Source organism: Salvelinus namaycush, chromosome 20, assembly GCF_016432855.1.
Source record: "Salvelinus namaycush isolate Seneca chromosome 20, SaNama_1.0, whole genome shotgun sequence".
Classification (NCBI taxonomy): domain Eukaryota; kingdom Metazoa; phylum Chordata; class Actinopteri; order Salmoniformes; family Salmonidae; genus Salvelinus; species Salvelinus namaycush.
The window spans coordinates 11,995,746-12,008,370 of record NC_052326.1 but is presented as its reverse complement, the minus strand read 5'-3'; the positions used below and the strand labels follow the sequence as shown (position 1 = coordinate 12,008,370).

At 42.4% G+C, this 12,625-nt stretch overlaps 1 protein-coding gene across 1 annotated transcript in view; it reads right to left on the bottom strand.

Moving 5' to 3' along the window:
• Positions 1–2,239: 2,239 nt before the first annotated feature.
• Positions 2,240–12,625, bottom strand: part of LOC120065669 (potassium voltage-gated channel subfamily D member 3-like) — a 119,583-nt gene continuing 109,197 nt past the window's right edge. Inside the window, exons 4-6 of the mRNA XM_039016736.1 lie at positions 7,284–7,376; positions 2,822–3,075; positions 2,240–2,468 (exon numbers count right to left, since the gene is read on the bottom strand). Coding sequence (XP_038872664.1) covers positions 2,240–2,468; positions 2,822–3,075; positions 7,284–7,376 — 576 coding nt within the window. The remainder of the gene's footprint in view (positions 2,469–2,821; positions 3,076–7,283; positions 7,377–12,625) is intronic.

The window sequence follows — 12,625 nt, the reverse complement described above, 5'->3', positions numbered from 1 at the left end:
ATGTCGACAAAACGAAATACGCTAGACAAGGTGGGATCTTTTTGTGTCGGTAAAGTTAATAGTGCGAGAAATGTCGGTGGAAATGCTTTTATGCGCAAATATTGATATAATAACCATCATATCGAAGTAAACTTGGAGTCATGCGATGACATGGTGTGTGGTCCTCCCACTACGAATTTATGATGAACTTCACAGGGTGGTGAAAGTGCACAGTGATGAGCTTGATGCTCCTTTCCAGTAAATATCGAGGGTCTTATTCTGGTGACATGATGATCAATGCTTGACTGCTGTTTGACAACAAAAAATATTCTCACTCTTATCCATAATAATCTCATCGTGTAATCTAATCTACCCGCACTAACAAAACTATCGGTAGAGTGCAAAATGCGATGGAAACACATTGGACCTCAGATTTTTATTCGCTACATGACTTTGTGTCTACGTCATCACGCCCTGATTTTTATCCGCAACAAGTCCGTTTGGTGGAAACACACCACTGGTGGGGAAATGCGCATATTTTCTTGATGCAGATTTTTGAATATTTGAATATTCGCATGAAACTCTGTCGCCAATTAGATGGAAACCTAGCTAATGACATCCATGGTTGCCATGGTGATTATACTGTCTTCCACTGAGCTGAAAAAACAACGACTAAACTGCTATTCTAAAGTCTTAAAAATGAGGACATTCTGGGAGAGAGAGAAAGAGAGAGACAGAGATAGAGAGAGAGCATGGGAGAAAGTGAGAGAGCAAGGGAGAGACAGAGACCGAGTTGGGTAGAACAACAGCAATGGTACTGTAGTGTGTCTGATAAAATATTCTAGCAAAAAAATAGTTAGCCCATAAAATATTTGTCTGAGTAGTCATTTATGTTACTTTGATTTTAAAGGGCGATTGCACTTCCTGATTTGGCCTTGTTTTAGATTTGGTTCATTAAGAAATGCTAGCGGCCATGACTGAATTCAAACGTGAGTTGGTTTCGGGGTGTGGTTTGTTGTGGGTGTCGCTTGTGTGTGTTCGCAGGTGGGAAGAGTTAGACAAATTATTTAGGTAATTAGCTTCAGCAGACTAGTGTGCGACTGTGGCAAAGTTGGTTTGACTTTGGATAGCCTATCTCTGGGGATAGTTAGGGGCCGTCAATGAAATACACAATATAAATGGGACAATATTTTCATGTTGCCCATATTTTAGTTCTCTCATTAAATGCTTTCAATATTTGTATATGAATTTCTACAATTTATAATTGGTTTGAGGTTTTTAATTTATTGAAGTTTGGAGCTATTCACCTTTAAAATATTGTGGTCCCTAACTAGCCACATAGGGATATTGAATGTCAAACAAAACTGACCATGGCCATTACCAAACCCAAGGAAAACTGTTATGGTACCCTTCATTCCAGAACATACATTTTTTTTCCTGACATCTCACATATCTGGATGAGACTAAATTTATGACCCAAGTTATCCTATTCACATGTTGTAGTCAATTTTGACAGTAGAATAAATGTGTCTGACTCATATCGATCCCATTATAGGCCATTTTCAAAACGAGAAATAGCTTTTTAGGGGCAGTCGCTCTTTAAGGACATTGTGGACTGATGAAAATCTAATCAGGTTAAAAACCCACTAAAATATTAACATTTCAATAAAAGTATCATCACACACGTACATACACAAACAAACAAAAAATCACCACAATCATATTAACCGACACACCTCGTCCACTGGAGAAGTGAAAAAACTCCAAAACTGTATCAATCAAGGTGAAACTAGATACAACAAACAGAAAACGCAAAGAAGACCAACCAAACTCAAGTTAAAACATTGATAGTTGTCTTCATCCTCCTTTGAACCTTGTTCAAAGGAGAATATCTTTTACACATTTAGTGTTGAGCTGTAGCCAGATCAAGAAAATAAAGAGTAGGTGCGAAGTGCACAAAGACACAGTGACTCCCTTTGTCCTGTCGATTCCTGCAATTCAAACGTACTGGCCCGCTTTTGGGAAATGCGCACACAGTAGCCTACCATCAGCTGACTTGCATTTCAGCATTTCTCTCAGTATACAGTAGCCTATCCCCTGGCTGCTCAAAAGGCCAAGTACATTCCTTGGAAAACGGGAGTTCCCTCCCATTTCTCTACCTCTAAACAGGCGACAGGGTCCTTCAAGGCAGAGGTCAAGTGAAAGTCCCCTTCACCTCTCCTCCTGCTCAGTCAGTCTGTCGATTGGGTTAGTCACACAGTCACAGAGCGGATACTTTGATGACATTGGAGCTGGCGGTGGTGTTGATGCTGGGGGCCTGTGGGCCGGTGGGGGGTGGGGGGGGTCTGCGCTGGGGGGGTCCGTGGAGACCGCCCCCGTCAGTGGTGTCGGAGGGGGCCGTGGGGATGCTGATGATCGCCGTGGTGATCTGACTGCCCTTGCAGTTGATCGGTCCCACCTCGTCTGTCTTCATGTTGAGACTGGAGCGACTGAGAGAAAGAGAGAGTGAGAAAGAAGAATGAGAGAGTAATGAGATAGAGACAGACAGAGGGAGGGAGAGGGTGGAAAAATACTGTAAAAGTGCAGTCATTTTACAAACGGCCCAACAACTTGTTGTAACAAGAGCGATAGATACGATCCTACAGTGCCCTCTAGTGTTTTCTATGGGGACTGCATGTGTGCGTGACGCACATCTGTGCTGAGTATGATGAAGTTGCCCTAAGACACTGATCTAAGATCAGTTTAGTTAATTCATTTCCTTCATAAGGGGATTGTAGATTTGTGCCTAAGGAGAGTCAACTTCAACCTGTATCCATGTGCCTGGCTGCCTGCGGTCTCTAACCTGGTGGTATGGGGCAGCTTATCCCCACACTGGATGTGCAGGGCGCTAAGCTCCTGTAGTGCGCCCTGCTGATGGCTGGGCTGGAGGGGCAGGCTGGAGTTGGGTAGGGGGGAGTTCATCTTCCCCCGGCGAGTACAGCAGGTGCCTATGGGCCCGTCCTGGCTGGAGAAGGAGGGGCTGCGGGAGGTGTAGCTCTGGATTGTGGTCTCCAGGCAGTTCTGCTCATACAGCTGCTCATCCACAAACTCATGGGCCTGCGAAGGAGGAGAGGGATCAAAAGACAGCTGCTGCCGGGTTGATTATATATTCACACTATTTAAGTGAATATATAAGGTTTATATAGTGATATAATAGTTGTTATCACTATATAAAATCAGACCTCAGAGGATGTGTGCCATGCTGGGTAACAGGTCAACTAGTGTTTCCCCTAGGATTGTTTTCAGCAGAGGTGGTAAAGTTAGCATTGGTGGGGTGCTCCGGGGGCATCCTTTTGCTGGGGGTAGAGAACATTTTCCAGTTTTAAAGCTAGTTTCCTGCAATTTTACACATTTTGCCATGGGGCTGAGAAACAAAAATCTGTTTTAAATAAAATGTTCTGCAATTCTACACAGTTTGCCTTGTGCTTATGCTATCTGAGTGACTAAAAAATTATAACAAAGTCTATGGCCCCCAAGCCATGAGATTATGGACATTTTATATTCTCCCTGTTGTAGAGTTTTTATTTTGGGGATTATTCTCAAAGATGATCTTATTTAAAAATATATAGGTTTCATTATCTTTTCTACATACTCTATATTTGGTTTTAGTCATCCTAAAAATTATTTTCTTGGGGGGGGGGGTGCTGCTGCTGTGCTGTTTGTTGCCAGTTGGCTACCTGCCAAACTTAGTTTTTAACTTTTAATAACCGTTTAATTAAAACTCTGCATGTAACACATCTAACAACGTCTTAGTTTTTTCCTCGCTCAACTTTTTTCATTCTACTTTTTCACCCCGGATGCTTTAGTACCTGGATACCACCAACAGAGCCAGGCTACCAAGAGCTCAACTCCTACAACGCTCTCTATAGAACTACTAAAGGAAAGTGCTTATTTTCAGCGTGTGAGTGTGACTCCAATTGTTGGTCAGTACCTGCTATAACTGTATGTTTTATATCCTCCACGACTAGACACTGGGGACACGCCCGACACAGCTCTGAGAGGCTACACCAAACGCTAACACGCAGCCGGTCCGGTGCGTAGCAAGGAACAGCCGGCGACCTGCCACTGACAACAGACCCAGCAATCACCCACCCCCCTGCACTTCTCTCTCACTCTTCACATTCAAAGAGACAGTCAACATCACAGTTGTGCGAGGCGCTGGTAGGGGCGTCCGCGGCCATGGAGGGAGCATCTAAGTCCCCGGCAGCGGCGGGAAGTGTTTGTTCCCTTGGACTGTTGGCATTCAGCAGTGAAATTTCCTTTGAATCTGCTGGGGACTCGCGTGCTATTAAGTGTATAATCTGCGACATGTTCGTAGCTGTCACGGGGAAAGGTCCAGTTGTGAAAAATGTATTGAACTTGATGCAGCTAAAGAAAGGATTATTACTCTTCATGAATAAATAACAAATTTGACCAAGCGCCTTGAACTGAATAAGGATTCCATGATACTATCGGCATCTTCAAATTCTTCCTATCAAAACATCCAAGAAGATCATAATGGGACCTTCCTGGACTATGATCAATTTCCGTCACTGAACCCCTCTACAAGCTTGAACCAGATAATTGCTGCTCATTGTTCGACTCCAGGTGAGTGTAAATGGATTTGTGTCGGAACCAGAAAGAAGAAGAATTGATCTCGGCGCACCTGCCTTCTTCCCCCGCATCCGGACTTAAGAATTTCAAATCGCTTTGAGCCCCTGTACCAGCTATCTTCTGCCGGGGACATGGGTGTCCTCTCCATGGCTGTGGATGCCCGTCCAGCTACCTCTCCCTGTCCTAGTCAATCAACTGCCTGGGCACAGAATGAACCACTGCTGCCCCCCTCCGCTGGGCTGTGCTCTCTGGATCAGAGCTCTGTCCCTTTGGCTGTTGTGGCCTGCAAGCAGCCGGCGTCTCAGCATCCCTCTTCTCAGGTGCGTTATGTGGCTCTGGCCTCGCAATCAACTTCGAGACGCGTCAGCGGCCGGATCATTCCAGCTATTGTGATAGGGAGTTCAATGGTGAGGCATAGATCTGTACCTGGGGCAAAAACGTTGTGTTTTACTGAGGCAAAAGTTCAGGCTGTGTGGGGGGGTGATACTGTCATTGTTCATGTGGGGGGGTCGAATGACATTATGAAGGGCAGCTCAGAACAGCTCAGAACAGCTGAAGATGGATTTAAAAGAACTGATTGGGTCACTACTTGACATCAACAAATATCTGGCCCTCTGCCCTCCCTAAATCGTGGCATTGAATGGTTCAGCAGACTTTTAGCCCTCCATAACTGTCTACGAGACTATTGCAGCTCTGTGAGTGTAACATTTATTGACAATTTTAAAACCTTCTGGAAACAAAGCTTGTATTATAAGGAGGATATACCCCCTGCTATATAAAGAGTTACCTGTCTAACAGAACACAGATGGTGTTCTTTAATGGAAGCCTCTCCAACAAAATCCAGGTAGAATCAGGAATTCCCCAGGGCAGCTTTCTAGGCCCCTTACGTTTTTCAATCTCTACTAACGACATGCCACTGGCTTTGAGTAAATGTATGTGGATGACTCAACCCTATACACATCAGCTACCACAGCGACTGAAATGACTGCAACACTTAACTAAGAGCTGCAGTTCATTTCAGAATGGGTGGCAAGGAATAACTTAGTCCTAAATATTTCAAAAACTAAAAGCATTGTAATTGGGACAAATCATTCACTAAACCCTAAACCTCAACTAAATATTGTAATGAATAAGGTGGTAATTGAGTAAGTTGATGAGATTGTAAACTGTCTACTATTGATACAACAGTAGCTAGGATGGGGTAGAATTCTGTCCATAATAAAGTGCTGCTCTGCATTCTTAACAGCACTATCAACATAGCAATTCTTACAGGCCCTAGTTTTGTCGCACCTACTGTTCAGTTGTGTGGTCAGCTGCCACAAAGAGGGACTTAGGAAAATTGCAATTGGCTCAGAACAGGGCAGCACGGCTGGCCCTTGGATGTACACAGAGAGCTAGCATTAATAATATGAATATGAATCTCTCCTGGCTCAAAGTGGAGGAGAGATTGACTTCATCACTACTTATATTTGTGAGAGGTATTGACATGTTGAATGCACCGAGCTGTCTGTTTGAACTTTTGGCACACAGTTCGGACACCCATGCACCCCACAAGACATGCCACCAGAGGTCTCTTCACAGTCCGCAAGTCCAGAACAGACTATGGGAGGCGCACAGTACTACATAGAGCCATGACTACATGGAACTTTATTCCACATCAAGTAACTCATGTAGAAATACACCTTATGGAACTCCGGGGACTGTGAGGTCTGAGGGCACACACTTAATACGTTGTGAAATCTGTTGTGAATGTATTGTAATGTTTAAAAAAATGTATAACTGCCTTAATTTTGCTGGACCCCAGGAAGAGTAGATGAATGGGGATTCATAATAAATACAAATACAAACATGTCTCCGTTATTAGAATTTAAAAAAAGAAAGAAATGTTTTGTACAGAGGAACCCTAATTTTCTAGTCATTGAGTATGGTTACAGTATGGTTTTATAGGCATTGAGTATGGTAGAGTATGGTTTTCTATTTATCGAGTATGGTAGAGTATGGTTTACTATTTATTAAGTATGGTAGAGTATGGTCAGAGTATGGTTGCTATTTGGCGACCATGGTAGAGTATGGCCAGAGTATGGTTTTCTATTTATTGAGTATGGTAGAGTATGATTAGAGTATGGTTTTCTATTTATCGAGTATTGTAGAGTATGGCTAGAGTATGGTTTTCTATTTATCGAGTATGGTAGAGTATGGTTTTCTATTTACCGAGTATGGCAGGGTATGGTCAGAGTATGGGTTTCTATTTATTGAGTATGGCAGAGTATGGTTAGAGTATGTTTGTCCATTTATTGAGTATGGTAAAGTATGGTTTTCTGTTTATTGAGTATGGCTTTCTATTTATTGAGTATGGTAGAGTATGGTTTTCTAGTCATACAGATGTAGGCTCTTAATTTAAGACAGTTTGCTACAGCAGGAAAATAATCCCGCAGCAACAGGAAATGTGAAATATTATGTGGATTATAATTAATGGACATTTTCGTAGGGGTTGATACATTTTTCCTAAGATAAAATCAAGTTTCGAAGTGGAAATTACAAACTTCAGAGGCCTTTTTAAACCTCAAGTTCAAAAGTTGTACACTTCCAGCATTGCAGGACAGTTCTCCTGCAACAGGGCGATCAAATGAAGATCCTACATCTGTAGAGTATGGTTGGACTAGGTGACTCACAGTTGTCTTCTCCAGACAGTGCAATAGGTGGTGGTGTTGACTCTCTAATAACGATATGCTCTTGTTGTGCTGCTGTTCCTCTTCCTCTGACCCCTTAGTGGACAAACAGAAAACACACAGAAACACAGAGAAAAAAACATACAATGCAAACAAACATTGTTAATATTTGAGCTCCAGGTATTTTGTTTCATTATCAACATGGCTACCAAACAAACGGTGAAGATTGTATGTGCCACTGGTGTTTCAGTCTTTTCTGACAGACTCAAGCGCCTAGAGAATGCTGCATGTGTGGAATTTCATTGTAACATGTGATGGCTGATTTAAATACCTCGTGGATATTGTTTTGCTTGTACGGTTGTTGCTTCAGAGAGTTGAGAAAGAGAGAATAGACAGACAGAAAGAAACAAAAAGGCAGAAAGTGCTTTACTCATCTGGATAACTCTTTACATTTCTTTCGCGAATGAATCATCCTAGTCTCACAAAAAAATGTGTATCTATCAGTTAAACATTTTTAACTGCTTTCAATAACAATCATGGCAAAACACATTTTAAAAACAATATGCTGACACACCTGTTTGCAACAAATGCTGCTCGGCACAACATTGGACAACAGCTGGAAATACTCAAGTCTCCATCAACAGAGATCTGTTCCATTAACTGTCATTCAAACTACACACACAGTCAGTCCAATGGTGGACGGTAACACAGCGTTTGATGCCTCTGAATGATACTCTTTGAAGGTTTTTCAGTTGGATGAATTAATCCGGAAGTATAGCCTATCTCCTGTGAGAGTGATACACTACATGACCAAAAGTATGTGGACACCTGCTCGTCGAACATCTCATTCCAAAAGCAAGGCCAATAATATAAAGTTGGTCCCCCCTTTGCTGCTATAATAGCCTCCACTCTTCTGAGAAGGCTTTCCACTAGATGTTGGAACATTGCTGTGGGGATTCAGCCACAAGAGCATTAGTGAGGTTGGGCACTGAGGTTGGGTGATTAGGCCTGGCTCGCAGTCTGCGTTAAAATTTATTCCAAAGGTGTGCGATGGGGTTGAGGTTAGGGCTCTGTGCAGGCCAGTCAAGTTCTTCCACAGAGATCTCGACAAACCATTTCTGTATGGACCTCGCTTTGTGCACGGAGTAATTGTCATGCTGGAACAGGAAAGGGCCTTCCCCAAAATGCTGTTACAAAATTGGAAGCACAGACTCATCTAGAATGTCATTGTATGCTGCTGTGATAAGATTTCCCTTCACTGGAACTAAGAGGCCTAGCCCGGACCATGAAAAACAGCCCCAGACCATTATTCCTCCTCCAACAAACTTTACAGTTGGCACTATGCATTTGGGCAGGTAGCGTTTTCCTGGCCTACGCCAAACCCAGATTAATCCGTTTGACTGCCAGATGGTGAAGTGTGATTCATCACTTCAGAGAACGAATTTCCACTGCTCCAGAGTCCAATGGCAGAGAGCTTTACACCACTCCAGCCGACGTTTGGCATTGCACATGGTGATCTTAGGCTTCTATGCGGCTGCTCGACCATGGAAACCCATTTCATGAAGCTCCTGACGAACAGTTATTGTGCTGACGTTGCTTCCAGAAGCAGTTTGGAACTCGGTAGTGATTGTTGCAACTGAAGTCAGACAATGTTTACCCGCGACGCGCTTCAGCAGTCACGTTCTGTGAGCTTGTGTGGCCTACCACTTCGCAGCTGAGCCGTTGTTGCTCCTAGACGTTTCTACTTCACAATAACAGCACTTACAGTTGACCGGGGCAGCTCTAGCAGGATAGACATTTGACGGTGCCACATTGAAATTCACTGAGCTCTTCAGTAAGGCCATTCTACTGCCAATGTTTGTCTATAGAGATTGCATCGCCGTGTGCTCGGTTTTATACACCTGTCAGCAACGGGTGAGGCTGAAATAGCCGAATCCGCTAATTTGAAGGGGTGTCCACATACCTTTGTATATATAATGTACTTTTGCCTGTTGATGTGTGGAGTAGTAGCAAACAAATAACCAAGAAGACTTAACGGAGCTTGTCATCTGACTGAGAATAACTATATCGGGAGAAATTCTTCCAAACTCCTTTGAGGACAGAGTTAGCTACACTGCAAAAAAAAGCCTTAACCAATTGCTTAATTGGCGTTACTCTGTGAGTTTAGTGGACTTCAAAAGGACAAGAATTATAGCTAACGTGTTAAAGTTTGTTTACTCAACAAACTTTTCTCAAAGTGAGCTGATATTAAAGAAGCATGTTGAGTAACATTACAAATTCATTATAATGCTTATGCTCTGGTGCGGGTTGGTTTTTCAGAATTGTTTGTTTCAATACCTGTGTTTTTGCATATACTTTGATTGGTTGATACATTTTATTCTACACAAACATAAATAACATACTTAAAAAACATGTTTTTTACTCATCCAATCTGTTAGTAGTTGGACTTATTGCACCTGTTACTGAGATGGCTGTTCAAGTTTATATGATTTAGGTAGTCTCAATAATCAATCTTCCCCGGCAATCATTCTGAATGCAGGTTGCGGGTGATTAAAAGTTCCAATTGTTGGATATCCTCACTCTGGCTGGATTCCAATTGGAATTACACATCACTTTGCAAGGCAGCAAATTGTGACTTGCAGGCTTGATGTGGCCTGTAAACCAGAAGTTTCAGACCACTGTGTTAGGGTGTAACTAGGCCCTCAAAGAAAGGTTTTATGATACAGTTGAAGTCGGAAGTTTACATACACTTAGGTTGGAGTCATTAAACTCGTTTTTCAACCACTCCACAAATGTCTTGTTAACAAAGTCACTTTTCCAACAATTGTTTACAGACAGATTATTTCACTGTATCACAATTCCAGTGGGTCAGAAGTTTACATACACTAAGTTGACTGTGCCTTTAAACAGCTTGGACAATTCCAGAGAATTATGTTATGGCTTTAGAAGCTTCTGATAGGCTAATTGACATAATTTGAGTCAATTGGAGGTGTACCTGTGGATGTATTTCAAGGCCTACCTTCAAACTCAGTGCCTCTTTGCTTGACATCATGGGAAAATCAAAAGAAATCAGCCAAGACCTCAGAAACAAAATTGTAGACCTCCACAAGTCTGGTTCATCCTTGGGAGCAATTTCCAAATGCCTGAAGGTACTACATTCATCTGTACAAACAATAGCACGCAAGTATAAACACCATGGGACCACACATCCGTCATACCGCTCAGGAAGGAGACACGTTCTGTCTCCTAGAGATGAATGTACTTTGGTGCGAAAAGTGCAAATCAATCCCAGAACAACAGCAAAGGACCTTGTGAAGATGCTGGAGGAAACAGGTACAAAAGTATCTATATCCACAGTAAAACAAGTCCTATATCAACATAACCTGAAAGGCCGCTCAGCAAGGAAGAAGCCACTGCTCCAAAACCTCCATAAAAAAGCCAGACTACAGTTTGCAACTGCACATGGGGACAAAGATCGTACTTTTTGGAGAAATGTCCTCTGGTCTGATGAATCAAAAATAGAACTGTTTGGCCATAATGACCATCGTTATGTTTGGAGGTAAAAGGGGGAGGCTTGCAAGTCGAAGAACACCATCCCAACCGTGAAGCACAGGGGTGGCAGCATCATGTTGTGGGGGTGCTTTGCTGCAGGAGGGACTGGTGCACTTCACAAAGTAGATGGCATCATGAGGGAGGAAAATTATGTGGATATATTGAAGCAACATCTCAAGACATCAGTCAGGAAGTTAAAGCTTGGTCGCAAATGGGTCTTCCAAATGGACAATGACCAAAAGCATACTTCCAAAGTTGTGGCAAAATGGCTTAAGGACAACAAAGTCAAGGTATTGGAGTGGCCATCACAAAGCCTTGACCTCAATCCTATAGAAAATGTGTGGGCAGGACTGAAAAAGCGTGTGCGAGCAAGGAGGCCTACAAACCTGACTCAGTTACACCAACTCTGTCAGGAGGAATGGGCCAAAATTCACCCAACCTATTGTGGGAAGCTTGTGGAAGGCTACCTGATATGTTTGACCCAAGTTAAACAATTTAAAGGCAATGCTACCAAATATTAATTGAGTGGATATAAACTTCTGACCCACTGGGAATGTGATGAAAGAAATTAAAGCTGAAATAAATCATTCTCTATTATCATTCTGACATTTCACATTCTTTAAATAAAGTGGTGATCCTAACTGACCTAAAACAGGGAATATTTACTAGGATTAAATGTCAGGAATTGTGAAAAACTGAGTTTAAATGTATTTGGCTAAGGTGTATGTAAACTTCCGACTTCAACTGTATATGTAATGTATTGTCATAAAGACTTTAATTTGAAAGATAACATACTCACTTAGACACTCACTTGGTGTAGGCTACAGTACTGAACACCAATGAATACAACAACCATGTTGCTAACAAAACAGTCATGGGTGGTAACTACCATTCACTCGATAGGCAAAGCACTCTGGGAAATATGCAAATACGGTTCAATTAATTCTCAAGTTGAATTGTATGTTCACTCGACCAAAAATGTAAAGTTGATTGAAGAAACAATTCAACTTGAGAATGTATGTTGGTTCAGCTATATGTCCCAATGTCCAAAACTCACAGATCTATTGCAACTGAATCGTTGAATCAAATTATGATTATTTTTTACAGTGCAGTTCTTCTGTCAGATATGTGGACCCACGCAAGCCCTGGCTCTCTGCAGTGACATGAACGTAATTATAAGTGCCAGAGCGCTGTGACTCATCACAGCCCTGGTAAAACCACGGACTAAATTAAGCCTCTGTAGGCGTTACCATTTTTATGATAGCTTTGACACTTCCAAAACTCCCGTGGACGCTCAGCTCCCGAGTCTTTTACAGAGTAGATGTGAAAGGATTTCAGCCCGTGCCGCTGTTTAACAGACTGTTGCTGTGAGCATGTCAGTTATGTTCGTTTGTATGGATGTGTGCAATTTGTTATTGTAATCCATCCACCACTCCCTTAATGGAGAAGACGTGAAGAGATATGGGAGGTCTGTCCATGAACACCTGCTCTGACGCGCCCTGTCTCTTAATTCATCACACAACATGAATTCTAATGCCTGATAATTGATAGGGTCGTTTTGAGCCATTTGCTAATGGAATATTTCAATGTAGCGGCCAGCACAATCATGGACAGAAACAAAGCGTAACACATACAAAAGCAACACAAACGTGACTGTGGCACTCAGAACACAATAACAGTTTTCCATCTCCATTTTCACCATGTTTAATTAGGCTATAGAGAAGACAAATGCCTGGCTCGGCTTAATGACCTGTAGAACGAGACACAACAGACTTGTGAACTGGAACAAGACA